General features: G+C 37.7%; 1 protein-coding gene across 2 annotated transcripts; it reads right to left on the bottom strand.

The window, feature by feature from the left end:
- Positions 1 to 583: 583 nt before the first annotated feature.
- LOC129260773 (cytochrome P450 2C15-like) lies at positions 584 to 20,620 on the bottom strand. Of its 2 annotated transcripts, none has more exons than XM_054898778.2 (7): positions 20,411 to 20,620; positions 15,898 to 16,192; positions 14,814 to 14,965; positions 13,984 to 14,378; positions 7,828 to 8,085; positions 6,662 to 6,989; positions 584 to 2,603 (listed from the first exon to the last, which is right to left on the bottom strand). In XM_054898778.2, the coding sequence occupies exons 2-7, from the start codon at positions 16,128 to 16,130 to the stop codon at positions 2,425 to 2,427; spliced, it is 1,545 nt and encodes a 514-aa protein (XP_054754753.2). In that variant the 5' UTR covers positions 16,131 to 16,192; positions 20,411 to 20,620; the 3' UTR covers positions 584 to 2,424. The 2 variants fall into 2 exon arrangements, with proteins under 2 accessions (XP_054754753.2, XP_063952629.1); XM_064096559.1 differs by having other exon boundaries at positions 20,423 to 20,563.
- Between the last annotated feature and the right edge of the window lie 1,954 nt (positions 20,621 to 22,574).

The following is a 22,574-nucleotide window of genomic DNA, read 5'->3' as shown; positions in this document are numbered from 1 at the left end:
TTTAAAAAGCACATTTCTTGTTATATCTGGCCAGCAATTAGCCTATAGTTAGGTAGGGATCTTTTGTCTATAACCTGCAAGACAAATCCAATGAACAACATGTCTCATATATTTTATCCTTGCAGCATCAAAGTGGCTGTAAAGGAGTGTGTTGGATGGTTCTCCATATCTTAAACTCATTGGTGTAAGCCTGATCTAAGCATGTTTAAGCTCGAGGGGGAGATGAATAATTCTTAAAGCATTATATTTGTCTGGTGCAATATACAGTGCATGTATCCCTTCATATATTTATACCAAATTAATTGTTGCCATACGCTCTTCCTGAAATTTGATACGCTTGACATATAACCTAAATAATTACATGTACTTTGCATCATTCTATGATGTGCATCCAACAATTGTGTTTCCTGTATCGTAATTTGAATCAATTATCTATCAGTAAGCAATTATTATATAATTAAATATTACTTTTTATTCAATTAATATTTCAGAATAATGTTTCACAGTAGTACATGCTGTATTATCTGTTATGTCCATTTGGTAAAAAATCTAAGAATCTAAATATCATTACTATTTTTTTTTTACGAAGTTCTTAATTTCTCTTCTTTTTCTTCATCAAGGAGACGAGTTTCCTATAATTTTACCATGTGTTGTCTCTATGATTTGTTATGTGTTAGGTGCTGGAGCCTGGCGAGTACACATGTCATTAATAGGAATGTGGAGGCATGCTTTTGCTGCTGTCTCGGGCATTCCTCTTAGTTTCATTGTTGCTTTTCAGGCTCTAGTATTTACACAAAATTTAAGTTATTTTCATGATATGTTATGTTAAGCATTCAGTCCGGCATGGGTATGTAAATTCTTCCCAATGCCCCTCTTTGTTTCTTTGATCTTGCCTGACGTTACATACTTGTTAACAATGTTTGTTGAATGTGTTTTATTTGAATTTTAATAACATGTAATTGTATATACCGGAATGTGCAATACTCATTGTTTTTTATTCTATGAGGCTTGCATGCCTCTAAGCAATAGTACCGAACTTTACTTTTGCGAGCCCTGGCCCATGGATAACAATTTTCTTATTCTCTTCTTTTTTTCTTTCATTTCTACTCATCTCAATTTCAAATTGTATTTTTGTGTTTACATTGTAAATTTTGTGTGTGTTTTTTGTGACCAAATAATAATAATATTAATAGGATGGCATTTGCTAAAATCAGGGGCGGCGGAGAGAATTTGAAAGTGGGGGTGGGGGGCACAGTAAAAAAGTGCACCATTTTTTTCGAAATGGGCACTATCTTAAACATGGCCGGACGCAGATTTTTTTTTCACTGGGAGGCAGCATGCGTAAACTTTTTTGGAAAACCTAAGGCACGTATGATTATTTTTATAATTTTTTATTTATTTTTCACTTGCAGAAGGAAGCAGAACGGCGCTAAATAAAGAAACCGGGCGCTCGTCGGGCATGAAAAAAGTGGTTTTCAGGAAAACTTATCTGATATAAAGAACCTATAAGAAGGCAAAGGGGCACTTGTTAATGGCATAAATAGGATCCTTCTCTGGAAAAAGGGGCACAGAACACGTTCGTGGGGCACTTTTCTTTGGTAAAAAGGGGCACTGATATGAGAAAGGGAACCTACAAGAAGGCAAAGGGGCACTTGCTAACGGCATATCGGGTGAAAGGGGCACAGGACATAATCGTGAGGGGTACTTTTCTTGGGTAAAAAGGGGCGCTGATTAGAGAAAGGGACTTACAAGAATTAGGCAAGGGAGCACTTGCTCAGACATAAAACGGGTCTTTCTCAAGTAAAAGGGGCAAAGAACACGAAGTTCATGAGGGGCACTTTTTGGGGTAAAACGGAGCATTGATACGAGAAAGGGCACCTATATAAGAGGCAAAAGAGCACTTGCTAACGGCATAAAACGGGTCCTTTAAAGATGAAAGGGGCACAGAACACGTTAGTGAGGGGGAATTTTTGGGAAAAATCTGGCACTGATACGAGATATGGCACTTGCTCACACATAAAACGGGTACTTCTTAGATGAAAGGGCACAGAACACGTCGTGGGGGGCATTTTTGTTGAAAAAAAGGCACTCACGAGAAAGGGCACTTGGAAACACCTAAAATGGGTCCTTTTCCAAAGAAAGGGGCGCAGTACACGATCGTGAGAGGGGCATTTTTATTGCGTAATAAAGGGCACTTTTTCAGTGCTTCAAAAAGTCGGTGGGGGGCACTGTGTCCCCCGGCCCCCAGGATCGCTGCCCCTGGCTAAAATCATATTTGACACATGTTCCAAGCTGATCGTTGTCAAATTATCCACGATAAAAGAATAAAGGTATCAAGCTGCAGCAATTGAATTTGCTCTTCCTCCTCAGGACACACTGAAGCTTTGTGTTGTGGCAGTATTATAACTACAAGCAAACCAAAATCTATCGCTCATGTGCAAAGACTTTGAACGTCTTTGGCACAAGAGTACCATAGCAGTGTCCGAAGCCGAAGTCGCCACCATCTCCTTCCGGAAGATGAAAGCGAAATCGCTGCATGAGAGTTGTTGCAAAGAGGAAAAGCTCCATCCGTGCGAGTTGCTCACCAAGACACACACGTCGACCTATAACGACATAAAATAATTTCTTGAGAGACAAAAACAAATTTTCATATTTTTATTGTCAGTATTGTACACTTACAGTCCCCTGGCCAGTTGTAAAATGTCATTAACTCTGTCACACAACCTACCATGATAGCCGATAGTTAAACAAATGCTTAAACTTCTCGGTTGATTTATTATACTTTGGGATTTGGATTATATGACGATGATTAGCAACCCCGAGGTCGCGACACAATAACACTGTGTGAAATACTTAAATGAGATGAGTATTACCCTTAATACCGAATACATTTCCTTCAATTAGAAATAGATTTGTTTTCTGTCAACAAAGTAATACCGCTTTCAGTAACTCGCTAGTCCGGGCTAATTAAGTCGAAAAATAATTGTGAGTTTATGAATGCCGCGTGCTTAAATAGCCCGCGCCAGACCGGTGCACAGAGGGCCGGGACGAAACCAAAGTGCGCAAAAAGTCATTTTGAAAACATTGGGGGGCAAACATATCGTTTTGCCCCCCCCCCCCCAATAATTCCGCAAGTGCAAAAATAAAATAAGATTGTAATCTTACACAGAAATCAGCAAGCGAGATTGAGATACACAACTCGTTCTTTATTTAAAATCGTGCTCAAAATGTCCGCTTTACAGATTGGAATATAAAAATTTTCAGCTCGCGCTTCGCGCTCGCATCATTTCTGTAGCAAAAACCTATACTTTTCATGATTAAATAGGTGAATAGAATGTTTTCTGTTCTAAACCTCAAAAGAACACCCGCTTCGATGTGCAATAATCTTTTGTTAGATGATTGTTCTTTATTAAAAACGTCCATTGCTCTGTCAATTCTTTCAGATCGAAATATCAAAATTTTCAGCTCGCACTTCGCACTCGCATCTTTTGTTGTTTTAGATACCCATCTTAATTATTGGTACCAAAAATGCTTAGAATATCAAGTTTCAGGTCAGAATATAATGAAATTTATTCGGCACTCACATTATCCGTGTAGTGACATATGTATCCTCCTCATGAGTTACTACAAACACTCCTAAACAGGTACCTTTTTCCGGTTTTCAGGTTGGTATAGTAAAAAATTTCAGCTCGCGCTTCGCGCTCGTATTAATTTGTTGGTGAGATATGTGCCTCTTTCTTATGAGTCATATATATATATATATTTTTTTTTTTTTATTAAACCCACCATGGGCATTTATTATATGCACAATTGAACATTCAAAATCACATCACATGTTTACATATTTCTTTTTCAAACAAATATTCCAAATTAAGTTCTCGACAATCTTTTCCTGTTTTGTTTCTTATAAGTATACATTTATAAATGCACCAAAAAGCAATTGTAAGAAATGAATCGAGTTCGGTTTCTTTGTGAGCCTTAAGTAAATGAAATTCTGTTATTTGAAGGTCGACATTGTATTCAATCTTAGCTACTGTTGTCAAATAAGAAAGGAATCTCTTATTTAGCTTACACTCAACGAAAGCATGTACAACATCTTCGTCCACGTAACAATGCGGGCATCTCCCATCTGTTACAGCATTCCATTTAAACAAATTCTTTCTTACTGGCAATAAATTATATATGACCTTAAAATTGAATTCTTTCAGTTTATTTTCTTTACAGTGACACAAATTTCTTTTAAAAGTTTTTGTCCAATCTAATGATGACCCTATTATCTGTTCCCAATACAGATAGCATCTGTTAATGCTCGATGAATCTAAGGATAATAGTCTATAGAATTGTTTACTTGAAATATCATGAATATTTTTAATTTGATTTTTTGTTCCTACATCTATTTTGGGAAACTCTAAAGAAGGTTTATTATTGCGGTTGGTACAATGTGTTGTAATGTCATTTATCCAAATTTTAGGGATAGCCTGACGTAATAAAGTATAGTCAAATATAAATCTTTGCTTACTCTTCTGCGATTTAAGAAGGGAATAGATTTCCATTGTAGGTAAGAAACTTCCATTCCTGAGAATATCTTTCAAAAATACTATCCCAGATTTATACCATCCTTAAAAAAATAGGGTGATGTTGCGAAAGGTTACATTTTTATTGTGCCACAAAATTTCGTATTGTATACCATGTACTTTAGGGTGATATTTTAAACAAGCATTATTCTTTATCTTTAACCAGGCCTGTAATATTTCAATGTAAAAGACTGGAAGATGGTGCTTGCATATATGTTTAATATTCCAAGCATCAAAGTCTGAATTAAGGAGTAGTTTCAAACCACCTAAAATATTAAACCAATAAAGGCTGAATTTACACCACATTCCTTTACTAGACGCAAGAGTGCGCCCCAGCCATCTTAGTCGAAAGCTCAATTTTTGGGTATATAGATCAATCATGTTGACCCCTCCATTGTCCAGTTTGTTGGTCATTATAGTTCTTTTCACTTTTTCTATCTTAGTTTGCCAAATAAAAGTATATATTAAAGAATTCAGTCTTTTTAACATTTTCTCAGGAATAATATCAACCATGAGAATATGTATATGAGTCATATATATATATTTATATAAATATATGTATATATATATATATTTATATATATATATTTATATATACAAATATATATATATATACATATAATTATATAGGCCTATGTGTGTGGGTGTGTGTGTGTGTTGTTTTGTGTGATTGAGCGCCTTTTGAACGTTGATTCATAATTTTGCCCCCCCCCCCCCAATTTGAAAAATGGATCGACGCCCCTGCTACATAGTCCTGATATAATTCCTTTTCGTGTGAAAGGGTTACAAACAGATAAAATACACATCCCATGTGGTTTACAGCTAGGGCGATTATTCCACGAAATAGGCCGCATGCATCCACCTTTTTTTACATTTACATTAGAAAAGTTTAAATTTTCGTGGATTTTTGTCTAAAATTATATTACCATAATTTTCTCTGATGTCTAAGCTTTAAATTGATACTAGATTTAGCTGCGACCTTCTGCAACTTCTTATGTTAGAGTCAATTTTACTTGACACATCACCCGAAAAACGGTCATTTTATACCGCGCAGCCATTGAAACGCACCGTGTGGGGCGAGGTGTTCATAGCCGATAGCCATTCACTTTTGCACGGCGAGGTCGATTCCCGCCGATTTCATGAAAACGACATGACGTTCCGTGCATAGTGTATACAACAGTAAGGTTGATAGCCCATATAAGGGTAGCCTCTTGTCGAGGCCCTGTCGGCTGCTTTCCGAGCGAACATGGCAAAGCAAGGCAGAGAGCGAAGCAGAGCGCCGCGAGACAGGCCTGGCTCGCGCCAGGTAGGGAATCCCTCGCTTCGCTCGGGAAGCAGCCGCCAGGGCCTCGACAAGAGGCTAATATAAGGGCTGATCGACCACCCCTCTTTCAAAGATAAGTGACTTGTAGAATCCATTCAGCCGTAAAACACTCCCGAGTGATACATTCGCGGTGTGATATACTAGCTATCTGCGTTTCAACCCCAGTCTACACATTTTACAAAATCCGGTTAATGTTTATAGATTTTGAAGTATTTTTTTTTTCATTCAATGATCCGTTTGATGTCATATAATTATTTTCAGGATTTCGTACACACTTTTTAGACATGCGAGAGGCATATCCAATGTTATGTCAGGTCAATCTTAAAGTAACACACAAATTTTATATAGTCCAAATAATTTAGTGTTATTCACCACTTCACAGATAGGCTTTAAGCAGCCAATAAAATTTTAGTATCAAGGTGACGTCCAATTGGCTTGAAAATATGCCCAGTCGATTCTACGCCCAAAATTACCTCTGAGCGATATAGTTCGGTATAAGTATAACGCGGAATATAATTTTGGCGCACTTCGAGCTCAATTCTGGCCCACTGTGCGGTGATATTTTGATGCTTGTACTTAGCATCACCAGACCAGCGCCATCATGATTATGTACCCGAGCTTTTGAATGGGTGGTCGTAAGAGTAGTGCCGCTCTGCTAAGTTACTGAACGCTTGTGGTGCGGACTATTTTAGTGCGTGTCTTGTGCCGACCAAAAAATCATGAGTTACTGAAAACGGTATTAATCGATCTTGTTAATCCTTACCTGCACCAAATACAGTGAACGCATCATGCTTGATAACAGTCTTTCCGTCTTCACTCAGGAAGCGATCAGGGTTGAACTCTTCCGGGTTTTCCCATAGATTCGGATCAAGGTGAAGAGCCACGATATTAATCAGAATCATTGTACGCTTAGGAATGGTGTAACCTCTGATCTCGACGTCCTTGGCAGTGGCATGCCCGACTCCAATTGGTGCAACAGGTCGGAACCGAAGGACCTCTGTTATAGTTGCGTCAGTATACGGCATATCCTTGCGATCATCAACGCATGGAGCTCTTTCCCTTCCAACAACCCGATCGATCTCAGTTATGATCTGTGATTTGAATCATGAATGTATAACAAATAATGGAAGCTACACCAGTATCAATGGGGAATATTTTTGTACGGCAGATCGCAAATCTACGGGAAAGTCGTGTTTATTCATCAAACAGAACCGTCATCCATTTGAATCAATGGTAGAAAAAATGTCTCCGCTGGGAAACGAACCCAGGTCACTGGCTCTGAACGCCAATGCCTTAACCATTAGACCACAGAGGCGGCCAGCGGTTAGGCGAGACCGAGTTCAACTACTGGTAACCGGCATGCAAAAAGGCAAAGAATCAATAAAAAGGTTGGAAATTTGCCTGCCGGCGAAAACATTTTTTATCGTACATGGATTTCGAGCTGGCGCTCCCTTTAACTCATCTGCACCAATAAGACAAAGAATCAATAATAAGTTTGGAAATTTGCCTGCTGCTTAGTTGAACTCGGAATATTTATCCGCAATATGCTGCACTCAACAAATAAACGGGGACCTGAAAGGGTTCATTCTTTCAAATGCGTCAAAAACGTTATAAAAGGCTGCTGGCAGTAAAGCCGGGGTAATAATTCAAGACTTTTGGAAGTGCAAAGAACCATTATACCACAATGAGAAATGCGTTACTGTGTATACAATGTTTGTATTTTTTCTCTCGAGTCTCTCGATATATAGGCCTAATTTAAAAGCCGTTCTCTTCATTTTCTTGGTCAGAAAAGTTAATTTTTGATCACTTATCGAATAAAGTTTCACCATGACGCAAGGCCTGCGGAAAAACCTTTTACTCGGGAGTTGGTTTTTACACGAGAAGCCAAAAGAGAGGAAGACAGAAACTAGTAAGAATATTATGAATTACCTTCTCTTGTACATCTGTAATGCTCGCCATTACGAGAATGAACCAAAGCAACGACGACGACGTAGTTTCAGATCCAGCAATGAATAGATCAAAAACACACATCCAGATATCATCTTTGGTTAAATACGGTTTGCTTCTCCATTCGCCTTCTTCGTTTTCCAATCGTTCCGCCTCCGCTAGGTACATGTCGATAATGTCCCGGATGTCATCGGCATCATAGCTATCCATGTGTTCTTTCACTTCCTTGTTAATGAAGTCCTATGAAAGAAATTAATGGACATGTATTAGTGTAGATGAATGTGTATAGGAAATTTTAATCACATTTACTACAAAGACTTTTCATCTGAAGATATAATTTTGGTCACCCTAAGCATTATAGTATTTGATCAAAGTCCTTACATTGGCTAGTTTGTATCCTACAAATGGAACTCAGTTCGTATGTTCTCAAGACCTATTCCTGTAGTTAATTGGCCTATTAGAGTATAGGCCTACAAGATAGGTGTGGCCTGTCGTTTGAACCGTATAATTCATTTTATATACCTTATACTAAGATCGTTATCTCTCATTGGTCCAAACTGCATCATGTGACGCGGTGCTATTCCGTCTATCTTCGTCTAGGGGTTTGACTTACTGTACATTTCTTCTATCAAACCCTCTGATAGTACTCGTAACCCCTAAGGGCGGGGCCAGTAATGACAGTAATGACAGTAATATTTATTCTCAGATCACCCCCAACGGGTATTGGAGAACATAACAACATTTGAAACATATTTACATTTGAATTTTAAACATATTTACAAAAAATATATATGAACAAAAAATACAAACAAGAAACCCACATATTTCAGTGAAATATTATGATAACATAATAAGATATAAATAAATTATTTTTTGAATTACTAAATTTTAGAACTAACAGAAAAAAAAGTAAAACATGATGCGTACAAAGGCACCAGCAGCAAACTAAATACAAAAATTAAACAGTTTATCAAATAATACATATGTGATATCTATATCTATATAGTAATCAAGATAAATTATTAAAAGACAAATAAAACGAAATAAATGAATACTTCTATTCTTTGATTACTCTATCAGAAGCGAAGCATAATTATTTTACAAAATTTAGCCAGATTTAGAAGTGTTTTTAATTTAGCTGTGTTGAATAATTTTTCCATTTTGTAAGTGTTAGGCCTCTTTGTGAAGTAATTGTCTAAATATAATTTTCTCTAATAAGTAGTGTATTTATACGTGCGCATCTAGCTGGCGCATGGCTCGAGCTAACTGGCTGCGCTTTGCTGCGCGGCTGCTGGGTCATGTACGCGCAGCCAACGCAACGGCGCGGCGCGCTGGCCGCAGCTGGCCAACTGGAGTTATCGGTTATCCTGGCCAGCATGCAGCAAAGCAGCTGGTTTAAATTAAAACTTAAGTGATTAAGCAAATCAAATTGAGATTAGAGTTACACTAGTGGTCCTGAAATTTCATCGATTGGGGATAGAGTTATGCCTTCTCGATGAGGTATATAAAACAAATATGGACTGCTCTGTATTCGGATGACAGTGAAAATTATCACTCCCTCGGTGCCTTTTATATATACCATTCAATTAGCTATGATACCCTTACTTCTATATGTCAACTGAAAGAGAAAATACTGGAAAATTGTTTCATAGGATAATAATTATATGTCTTCAAAGCACCGCTGTGTAATTCGCCGTTTTCGGCACCCCTTGCGCCTGTCCCATTCGCCGCTCACCACTGCCCTAACTCCGCTCACTTAGCGCGCGCATTCATACATGTAGTTTATAAGGCCTGATACTGTCTAACTCTGTTTTCTACCCTTTTTTCTTGCACTTCTGAGTGAGAAAGTGTGTAATTTTGTTGTGATTAAATGTATTGTTTACAAGTTTTATAGTACTATACACTGTATAAAATGTTTCTTTCGCCAAGTGCAATTATTTTTAGGGCCTCAACTTTTTGTTACTGATCTACGCCTATATATCATTTTTTTTTATCCTCCAAACATTATTCCGTATTTTTTTATAAAATACATATTTTCATAAAACCTTTCCCGACAAACTTTTAACTGATTTCAATTGTCTAATAATATGAATATGATTCTAATCCATTCATGAATTTAATGAGTATATTATTTATTTATTTATTTCGGAAATTAAAAGTATATGAAATTGGAACAATTAATGTAATAACAGAGTATAGATTGAGCACCCACTGGGTCAAATAAATTACTGTTGTCAATAAAGACCATGACCCTAACCAGTGCTATAATGAGGGTGCTTACATAAAATCGGAAGCGGATAAAAGAGTCAGCATGAACAAAAATGTTTAAAAAACAATATATATAATAGAATAACATGCTTGATATAGTTAAGTTAACTTAATTAACTTAAAATATCAATATTGATAAATTTACATTCTTATAAATAAAACGCTATAAAGCTCTTTTAGCACATTCGCCATTCAAAGTAATCATTTTCGCCACTCATCCAACTTGAGTGCCCCCCCCCCCTTGTCGTCCCTTCCGCTCATCGCCCCCTGATGCCATTGACCATTAATTTCCATTATTTATTTTTTTTATTAGAAATAATTATTTGCATCCTCCTTCAGGTTCTAATTCAAATTTGTTGGTTTTACACTGTCTTGACTCATTATTTATCAAGTATGTATTCGTGTATCCCACTTTTTTGTTTACTCTTTACTTTTTCTTGTCGTATTGATATTTTATGGGACTCTCACTGCATATTCTTTGGAGTCTTCATCCAACAAGCTTTGCTTTTACTTTTAGCTCCCTCATATCCACATCTCACATTTTCTTTCTTTGTCATAATTTTAGAACCAATTACAAGAATACATTCTAGTACTTTTTTTCTATTGTTATATTATGTATACATTTCATATTTTTACGATGTTTATTTATGCTTATCTATGAAAACTTGTATTGTATAATATTATTGTTTGTATTGAATTGTTGATTTTTTGAAAATGCGAAATGTTGATGTGCATAAACCTTGAACCCTGAACTCCGATAATATGTTTGGGGGGATTCCCTTATATTGACTTTCATTTAAAAAAAGCTCATCTTGAAAAACAACAATAAATATTTAATCACCTCGCTGGTTTAAGTTCATATTCGAACTCCCGTCAATAATAGGAGAGGGAAAAAGGCACTCAAGAAAATTCTATTTGTTCAAAATAAATTGGTCAATTTAAATCCTGTTCCGTTTTCAAACAAAACACAATTAAAAAAAGGAAATCTCCAGAAACATCAAAGTTTCATCTATTCAAATCAATCAGGAAACTACTGACCGAGTTCAAAAGGCCTATATAGGCCCATTAGTGGGAGATTTTTTCTTATTTATTCATTTAAATTCTTTATTTTATTTAGATTTATAGATATGAATCAGATAGGCATGCAGATAATGCGTATGGGCCTAACATAAAATATATGTATCATAAGGCTCATAAGTTATCACATATAGGCCTAATTACACATCTATTTGAGGTGACGTGTATAAAATCTTTGTTTCATTCCAATTAAATTATCCCTAAATTTCATACTATGAGTAAATAATATTGGTAATCATCAAAATATGAATACGCCACATAAAAAAAAACAGTATTACGATCGATAATAGCCTAGAAGACATGCCAGGGGCCGCGGAACCGGGGGAGGGGCTTCACCCCTGCAGAAAAAAAAACTATCCCTATATCTCCAAGTTGTTTGTATACGTCGGTATTTAGTGATAAACATCAAAGTCTCATTTTTTAGCATTGATGACCCTACGATTCGTTATAGAGCAAGATAATTTTTGTAAAACTTTTTCCCAAACACTTTGGGCCGGGACAATGATTACAATTAAATCTCGAAATATTTCTGGTGAACAGTGACAAACTCTTTTTATCATCTTTCAACATTTCTGTAAACGTCAGCTTATCTGCCTGCTCCATGATAAATCGTTGACGACCGAGGGGCTTTTATTTTTCGTCACCCTCAGCTAAAGGAAGAGAGAGGGGGAGATACAGAAGAAATCATAGGAGAAGTGAGAGAGGAAAATGTAAAAGAGTATAAAGAAGAAAAAAAGGCCGCGTCGCAAAAAAGACAACGGAAGAGGTATCATTCAAGGCCGGAATAGGAAAATAATGAAATGAAAAAAAAAGATTAAGAGGAAGGAAAATAAAAGGAAGAAGACAAGACGAAAATGAGAGTTGGGGGACCGACAAATACCTGTACCCTTCATTTAGAACAAAATAACTATTTAGCCTGCGCTTCGCGCCCGCATTGCCCGTTTGTTTCATTATTCATGTCTTGTTTTCAAGTCATTCTCGGTTTGTAAGATAAAACATCATTACAAAAGTGCTTAAAATGTCTCGTTTTTTCTCTGAATCAGGGGCGGAAATCTTTCCCAAAAAGTAGGGGGGGCAAGGGGCAAAAAATTTGTTCATGAATTCATATGACACTCGATCTCTTTTCGATCTCTTTTAAGACTTACTTTATTATTCATGCATTACAGTTATAATCTGCTCTAGCTAACATAATGAGCATAATAATATAGGCTGATCAATCGAGCTGATTTCTCTTAGAAAGTTGTACAAGCAAATATTACCACTATTCGTATTGAAGCGATGTTTCTTATGAGGTAGGCCTATACTGAATTATGACCTGAAATAAATTCAGACATTCCTACATTGTTTACACTTAATTTTCATCTCATATTAAATTCACGAGTTGAATTAGTAGAGTAATCAGGCGTTACCATGGCAACATACCATTACCATGCATTCAAATGAACTTATATCCATGCAGAACACTCTGTTGTTTTCGATATTTAATTCAAATGAATTGGTCAAACCTATATAGATTTTGGCATTTTCATTGTCATTTTCCACCATTCATCTTTTCCCACCATAATGTTGATTTATGATGGCAATTCAATAAATGCCCCCAACGTCATTGGCCAAAGTTCATTGACCTTAAATTACCTTTGACCGTGGCATGACCTGAAACTCACTATAGGATTTTCACTGACTCCCTTATTTCTAAGTTTCATGATAGCTATAAAAACCTGTAGGCCTATTTCAAACTTATGATTACATTTCACAAACTTATCCTGTTTTAAGATTTCAATGTTTACGACGCCGCCCGCGCGGCGCCGTCGGAAAAAGCGGCGCCCTGTCTCTGCAGGCAATCAAGACAATTTTATTTTTCTGCGGGAAAGATAAACCGTTACCATGGCAATGGATCTTTTGCAAATACTTTGATGACTTGATAGGCCTATATCTAGAAATTGAATTTGGAAGGCTTAAGAATGATAGATTGGACCATTTAAATTGACAGGGTAATGTGCCATATATATAGGCTCAATATGTTATTTTTTTAAAACATATTAATCAGTTGCCATGGCAACGGCGGAAGGAGGCATTTATGAAACTGGCAACAAGCGGATTCATGTTCAGCACCTTCAAAATAGAGGAAATGACACAAAAAATCAGATTCTAAAGAAAAGTGTACTTGAAAAATTATGACAATTCCGTTTAGGCCCTATACTCTTACAATGATTATCATACACAATCAGGGTGAGCGGAGTTAGGGCAGGCTGCTATCTCAAGGTATGCCCTCGCTAATTCATTCACACAACAAATATTCAATCCTAGAAAAATTTGTCGTGACGACATATCAGGACCTCCCGCACCTGTGACTCTCACATTTTCATTCATCATATAAGTATATAAAAAATTTCACTGTTTTTAGGAGTTTTTAAAGTGATTGAAAAAACCGTAATTTGGTGCAGTTGCGGTACAGTTGATCGAAGTTCAAACAGTTATCGGGTTACCCTACATTTAAAGCAGTATTTCACGATGATTTATTAAGGGATTTATTTTATTTTTCCACAATTTGTTTTTTCATGTAATGGTCTCCTCTTGGGTGCTTAATTATGCGAGTATACTAAACAATAAGGAATTTGGGACGAATTTAAAATGATAATCATAATAAGCAGCGTGCGCATCGCGCTTGTGAGGGTGAGCGAGAATTGGGCAGCGTACGGTACCCGGCGGGTATGAAACGCACCTCGGGAATGATAATTTACACAGTCATCCTCATGCGCAGTCAATATTTGTATAATGGCATCGCTTTCTTACCTTAATCCCCAGAATGTTATCTCTTGGTCCCTTTAGAAACGGAGTCCTTAGTATCACCGGGAATCTTCTCATAAGCCCCCGAATGATGGGATTTATCCCGAGTACATTTGTAACGTTCCTCAGCCTCCGAATCATATCAATGAAAATAGGATCATCATACTCTAACCGCCTCCCGAATGTGATAGTGCAGATGATGTTGGAAACAGCTGCATTTGTGAGGTGCATGGCGTCGAATGCCTCTCCGGACTTTCCAGCAAATGCATCACAAAGGATGTGCGCTTCTTCCTGTATCCGCGACTCGATTCCCCTCCGACCCATGCCGAAGTTACGGAGAGCAGAGAGACTAAATCGACGGAGTTCCTGCCAGGGTTCCCCTTCACTGAAGGCAATACCCCCTGATAAAAAAGAAAAGAAACTGCCCTTTAAACACATTGATAAACTTTATTATGGTTCTTTGAATATTTACATTGATAGAACTGAGTGGACATATATACATGTATAAATAAATAACTAAATATATATATGTATATATATATATATGTATGTATATATATATATATATATATAAACAAAAGAAGACGCCGTGAGGAGACATAATCTTCCGAATTTTCAGTCATAGACCTTCTTCAGGGATGATTTTATTATCCAAAACAGGTTGCATCATATAACATACATATACATATATATATAGGATCTCAAAGATTCTAGTCTCCATTTTAGCGAACACTTATAGACGTTCAATGGCAGGCAATTCAAATTTTCGAAAGACTATGTGGATATTTGGATATGTTTGATTAATAATTATTGTGACAAGAAAATTATGCAATTACCAGTGTAACCCATAGTTTGGGCTAAGAATGGAAGCGGGATTCTGTTGGATGTTACATCAGCTTGTTTTACGATGAGTTCTTTGACAAGACTAGGACTTGAAATCACAGTAAACATTTTTGAGCCGATTCGCAGACAATATATCTCGCCATATCTGGAAAATATAAACAAGAGGTTAGTGAAGAGTGCGATGAAATTATTCAGAGCACATCAACATAAATGTCTTTTGAAGGCAAACAACGATAGCCAAATAAACTTAAAAATGTATTCCTCGACACATTGATTATCTCATCGTAAGAAGAAACAAACCCTGAAGGTTAATATGCATGTTGCCGTTTAACGATACCATCTGCGAGAAGTGATGAGACTGATGAGGGAACCATTTCTTTGCCCTTATGGGAACTACCATGCACACTTAAATCTGAAGTATTAATGAAGCAATTGAAATGTTACAAGCAGGGCCGTCGTTAAATGGGGGGGGGGGGGGGGGTGGGTGTGCGACACAAAAAACAGCTCGCGCTTCGCGGTCGCAAAAGTTATTTAGTTCTATGCCCACCCTCTAAGCTCGCTTGTTTACTGTGTTCTTTATTTTAAAAAAGTGCTTAACCGTCCTTATTCATGAGTCACTGCAAACAGTTATTAACAGGTGCTTTTTTCAGATCAGTTAATTAAAAATTAAAAAATGTCGAGTTTTCTGGTCGGAAATCTAAATTTTCAGCTGGCGCTTCGCCTTCGCATCAATATTGTTTGCATCCATCCTCTTTATGGCTACAATCGAGTGTTCAGGTTGAATTATTAAAAAAAAATCAGCTCGCGCTTCCCGCTCGCAATTTTGAATTAGTTAGATGTTTTCTATTCATGGATCACTCAGTGTAGTTGTACTTTTTATGAAACAGGCACCAGAATCGTTCATCCCCAAGTTAACAGACATACAAGAAGTTGACAGATGACACGAGTCGATTTTACTTTTAAATCATATTTGATTCCTCTATGTACATATTCGCAATGAATAAATTTAACTCGCTATCATTCTGATGAAAACTGTTAGGTATTATTGAAGGTATTCTGTGATTGTCTCAACTTTACCTTTTACTGAGTTGGATCAAACGCCCGAAACGATCCTTGACTGGAAACAATTCCAGAATACCATCGAGGGGATGCGGGATGACCGGCGGACCAGGGGGAAGACGATAGAATAACGTCCAATAGTTGGTACGGATAAACCAGTAAGTTACAAGACACAACGTGGTCGCGGCCAAGAGGTTTGTAACCCCGATGTACTCCACCGCACCCTTAAGGATATTCACTAGAGAAGACATGGTTGTACATTGCTCTCTTCACTGCCTCCAGACTTCTTGTCAAGACTTTTGAGTTGATCCGTCTACAAAAAATGCAAAGTCAATTTGAAAGATTGTACTGGTTCATTATGGAGTAGATCAAGCCAGTTCGTAGTTCCTTTCTGCGCATGATCAAAAGATTCTACGCATGATCTGGGGAGCGTTTCATGAAAGGACTTGTCAGACGTTTTATCCGACAAGTCCTATTTTATCCGACAGTTACCATAGTAACATTGCTTATCAGCCAATCAAAATCAAGGAAAGATGTCAGATCTGACAACTTGTCGGACAAAAATGTTGATGAAACGCTCCCAAGAGGAAGGTCATTTTGTACTAACTAAAAAAAACTAGTTTTGGCTGACTCGATTTGCTATCATTTCAAATATCAGAAGCATGACATCGTCCATCTAAACCCAGGTTGAGAAGCTGGGTTAAAATACTGAGGGTTGGGTGTATTATTATATGCCTCATACTAAGATTGTTTTCACTGATTGCATTTTCAAAACTGCATCATGTGACGCGGTGCTATTCCTCCTTCACCATCTCAGGGGTTTGAGTTACTGTCAATTTTAACCGTCTGAGTACCTGTACATGTAACCCCTGAGGGCGGGGCCACAAGTTGTGTTATATACCTCATACTAAGATTGTCATCTCTGATTGGTCAAAACTGCATCACGTGACGCGGTGCTATTTCGTCTATCATCGTCTCCTTACCGTACAATTTTCTTCTACCAAACCCTCTGATCGTACTCGTAACTCCTGAGGGCGGGACCACAATTTGTGTTTCTACGCGCGCATCTAGCTGACAATGACAATTAATTTATTAGACCCATGTCACCCTTATTGGGGTATTGGAGCCACTTTGGAGAAAACTTTACAATGTATTCTTCTTTTGCATTTTATATATTTACAAAACTATGTACAGTGGCTGCGTTTTGCTGCTGCTGCTCGGTCATTTACGCGCAGTCAACGGCGCGCCGGGCTGACTGGCCAACTGGATTTATCGGTTGTCCTGCATGGCCAGTAGCAAAGCAGCCCCTGAAGTGCAGCTAGTTTAAATTACAACTTGACGAATCTAATTGAGATTGATGCATTAGTGGGCCTGAAATGTAGTCGATTGGGGATAGAGTCATGTTAATATCGATGAGGTACGAAATAAAACAAATATGGACTGCTCTGTATTCAGATGGCAGTGTAATCTGGCAAATAAAGTATAGTTAGACATGACTTCCCATGCATTTTAACAAAAAATAAACAAAGAAAGAAAGCCACAAAATGTTTTTCTCCCGCTTAAATTTCGTATATATTGACACATTTTAAGACACCTTACCCTCATTTTTTAAATAAACTAATTTAAATTTTGTATGCTAGTACCTTCAAAATTATTCTTGCATTTTTTCCTGGAAATCTGACGCAGATAAGAAGATGTGAAATATGGTGGGCCTCGACGTCTACTTTAAAGCCTAGTATACTTCCTCAATTTTTAACAAATTCTCATGAAATTTGGAATAGGCCTACACATTGGTCTTGGGTGTAGATGTGCAAGACACATTTTCCCCATGTGTTGGAAGTTGTGTTGTCATGGTAACAACATATTATATGGCGAAAATTGGGTAAAAATCCTGCGGTTCATAAATTACTTCATCAGTTTTCAACAAATTGTCATAATTGGCATACACATTAAATTGGGGCAAAGATGATGTCCAAGACATATTTTTATGTGCGTGTCAGAAATTTGTTGCCACGGTAACAGTATATTAAAAATAGTAAAATTAGGTAAAATTGTTGCTGTTTGAACTAGTCAGGTCTGTTTTCAACCAATTCTCATGGAATTACACTCATATATCGATCTTGAGGTAAAGATGTCAATATTATCTCCTTTTAAATATTTTCAATTTTTCAGAAAGTCAGCAACTACTTGGCACAATGCCATAATGCATTAATTTGTTTTAAAAAAAATTCTGCGGAATTAGACTATGTTTACCATTCCAGCAGTCCATTGGAATAATAAGGAAAAGTAACAAGTCTCAAAATTAGACCATTTGTCACACAATCCTATCTCATTACCTTAGTTTCAGTATTAAGTTTATAAAGGGTCTTAAAATTAGACTACGTTGACCCTCTGTGCACTAATATTCACGACATCGCGATCACGCCTGGACATTGGACGCGGTCGCATCGTTTAAAATTTGCTGGGTCTCTTTGAAGACACCATACATTGATTTGGACATCTGGTGCAGATGGACATCTGACGCAGATGGACATCTGACGCTGTGACACTGGTCCTTCATCTATCACCCCTCGGCCAAGGCCTCAGGGTGATAGAAGAAGGGCTGGTATGAAACGCACATCGGGAATGATAATTTACACAGTCATCCTCATGCACAGTCAATATTTGTATAAATCCTCGCCCTTTTTTTATTTAAGGCTAGAATTTAAATTGATGGCAGTCAATCCAAAATCCAATATTGTGGTAATTGCGAAGTGCCGGAGTGGGGTATCATGACATTTCGGATTATTGACAGATCCAGAGTGAAAACAACGGGTCTAAAGGCCACCTTACGACTGGTCCACGATCCGATTTAGGAACAAATCGCATTCAGTACTTAATTTCTGAAAATGTGAATAAAAAGTATCTTATTTGAGATTCAATATTAACTGAAAGAATACTAATATAACAATTTTGGATGATTCCAAGGCTTTAATTCGGGAGCGAATGCCAATTTAGTTTCAAATCGTAGCCAATCGAATCATACGATTGATGTGACGTCACCACGATAAAATATTAAATTCGCTTTTATTATGATAAGGATGATAGCATATAGTCACAGAATTGAACATAGGTATTCGTACGATGATTTAGATCATTAAACAGTATTATATTCCATGCATGTCTCAATATTAGCATCAATTTCTGCGGTTTGATTTCAATATCGGGTCGCAGAGCAATCGTTAGGTGTGCGGTGGCCATAAGGCCATTAATTGCGGTAAGGGAAAGAGCAAAGGCAAACTCTGCTAGGGGCCGCGGAACGGTTTTCAAAGTGGGGGGGGGGGGGGGGCTGACCATGCAAAAATCAAAATCATAAAAAATTATGGTAATTTTTACGTTTTTGTACACGGTTTTGGAAGCCCCCCATCCCCATCCCCCCCCCCCCCGCGCTTCCGCGGCCCCTGTCTGCTCAAGTACGCTGGGAATAACTTTTATTACCCAGTCTAAAAATAACATCCCTATGAAAGTGATATCCTCATAGAATTACCAAGATTTTTTAGATTTTAAAGAAGAGCCCGGAGGTGGAGGAATGATAGTAGACTATTTAATAGGTGTTTTGTTTGTTTGTTTGTTCAATGTCCCATGTTCCATATCTTATCATTGTCTTTATCGTCGTGGTCTAGTGGTTACGACTCTCGTCTTTCGATCAGAGGGACGTGGGTTCGAATCCCAGCCATGGCGTGTTTTCCTTCATCAAGAAATTTACCCACACTGTGCTGCACTCGACCCAGGTGAGATGAATGGGTACCCAGTATTCCTTGAATGCTTGAGCGCCTATATGGCGGCTCGGCTACAGCCGGGGTAATAATAATTTATGCTACCAAGCGCAGTATGCAAATATAGTAGCTGCGTTATACAAAGGGAACATATTTTTATCGATCTACAGATCGAGCATGCGATCTTAAACACATAGGAGTAATGTGGAAAATTTGTTTACAAATTATAATTCACTATCTATTGTCCACGGCGGACTGCATTTGCATATCAATGAGTCAGAAATAAGAGGATCGATTGTATTTGAGTTCCAGTTCATCGAAATTTAGCCGTGAACCAGAATAGCCTGGTGGTTAAGTCGCTGCCCGGAAAGCAATAGATGGCAGGTTCGAAACCCACTGGTTCCAATATTTTCTGACTTATGATTATCATTACAGACCCAGCATGCGATCTTAAGCACATAGGAGTAATGCCGAAAATTTGTTTACAAATTATATTTTTATCATTGTAACACCAAAAATCTAACCATGGACCTGGCCACGGAGGATTATCTATTATTACTGGGGGTGCTTTGACAATGCTCAGCACCCCCAGTAACAATAGACTAATCCTCCGTGGATAGGTCCATGAATCTAACCCGGATGTCATGATTGTGACAATACAATACTAAGTGCCAATAGATCAAATAATCCGAATACGTAATATCACTTTCATAATTATAATACCGTGGCTCGACAACTGAAATTTGAATCAATGAGCTATTGAAATCAAAACTTACCAGATGACGTACACTATAAGAGGAAAAGGCGGGAGAAAAGACCAGGCGTTGTGATGAAAATAGCAATGATCCTATCGTCTGGCAGCTGATCACTTTTATTATTCGACCTGTGACTTGCACATGACCTACCCACGAAGAAACCGATTTTCTCCTGAACATTGAACGAGGTTTGAGAATTACTTGTTTGGGTGAGTACATATTGAAAATGACGGATATTTTGTTTGCTTAAGTGGCCGGGTGCTCAAAGGCATCAATTATTTACATGGTACGCCATGGTACGCCTAAGGAGAGAGGTTATATCTCCTTGGTACGCCCTCTTTCTGCAGATGAAAGCACATACCTGCTTAATCGCCTCTCATAAATCTGGTAGATACTCATGACCTTTTCAGAGAAAACTTATTGAAATATCGAGAGAGGCGCGACAAAACATGACTTCATAACCCATATTTCTTCGTTCCTTGTTCATTTCCTATTCGTTTTCTTTGTTTCAACCCCGGGGGGAGGGGGGGGGGCACTTACATTGACAAGAGGATACCATGCGCGACCAAAAAACACGTAAAAATTATGTCTTTTTCAAGATAGGGCACGTTAGTACGTAACGTAATAACTAATAAGGGTGTCAAAACGCTAAAATAATGAAAAAAAAAGAGTATCTATTTTCGTTAGGAAAGCTACGTGTTTAGGGTCAAATTTGCGAGGGTATAAAAAAATTAAGACTAAAATGTTTTATAAAGGATGTACTTTTTGCCCCAAGAGTCAACACTACGTGCTTAGAGTACGATTTGCGCGAGGTGTGGGAGGTGGGGCTGTATACTAAACACAATGATGTAGGTAAAGGTGAAGGACGACCGACGTCCGTAACATAACAAGAAATATCGCTGTATTTGCTCAGGGGTTCAATTCAGGGAATACTTGCCAATACCGGGTGCCAGTAGTTCAATAATTTCATAAAATGAAGAGGTTACAGGCTAGCATTCAAACTCACTCGACACTCCGTTTTGATGACGATCAGCCATGCATTAAGTCTTTTGTTAACCATGCGATAGCTTCTGTGGGAAGCCAGTGAAAACACGTTTATTCAATGAAAGTATGGAAATACAAGCATTGTTCCGAGGGAACATAACTTTTTTACTTCTTGACCATTTTTTGTGATTAAGGTATCAAATAAAAGAGCAGATATTGAACTTTTAAGGCATGTGATTTTCTTTTTGAAATTCAGATACCCCCCGCCAAATGAGTTTTTGGTATCCTTTCTTCAAATTGTTTTTGCTCACTCATGCGTGAAAGAGGAATAATCTAAGTAACTTCAGATAAAAGAGGAGATTCTAAGCTTTACATTGCTTTTCACTTTTATCGCTTCTCTCTCTCTCCCTCTCTATAAAACATATATCTTGTCTCTCTCATCCTCCTCCTTTCCTTCGTTTGACGATCTCCGTCAGTCATTGTGCTACTATTGAATTAGTTATTCTTTCCACGACTAAAAAAAGAAAGAAAAATATAAGTTTGGGTGAAACTAATATTCAAACGAAAGAATAACCATCGTTAGAAAAGTGAAATTTCAGCTTTGACCAAGGTGCTAATTTTCTGAGCCTCCGCTAATGCTCCTTCACACAGAAGCGAATAGAACAGAATACCCCCGGCAGCTCCCATCAATAGTTCGACAGCGTCTCACTCTATGTGATCGTGAATATTGGCGCCTCGTCAAATGTTTGCTTTCATATTTCATACAATCATAATCCACACTTTCGCAGTGCACTCTAAAAAAAATTCTCAGACTTTGAATATGGGCTTGCAGCTGCAGACATAGGCCTATACTCAATCGCCCTTTCACAGGATTAAAAAATCGTAATTTGAATTATGATTCCAGTGAAAAATAAGGCTAATGACGAATTTTTAGCACGTGTGAAACCAAACCACGAACGCTATAATCACGATCACCAATTCAAATTCTACTCCGGAGGTGAATTTCAGTTAGTTTCACTCAAATTACGGTACGAATCTTCAGTGTGAAAGGTCCGATGATTCCAAAGACGAATTGCAATCGTCATTACAATGATGATTCAAGATTCACGTGTGAAAAGGCTCTATGTATACTATACTTTAATCCATATTGCACTGATGCTTGTAGGACTTTAATTGCCTGTTCATTGATCGATGGGACTGT

Source organism: Lytechinus pictus, chromosome 1, assembly GCF_037042905.1.
Source record: "Lytechinus pictus isolate F3 Inbred chromosome 1, Lp3.0, whole genome shotgun sequence".
Taxonomy (NCBI): domain Eukaryota; kingdom Metazoa; phylum Echinodermata; class Echinoidea; order Temnopleuroida; family Toxopneustidae; genus Lytechinus; species Lytechinus pictus.
This window is presented reverse-complemented; position numbering and strand designations above follow the sequence as displayed.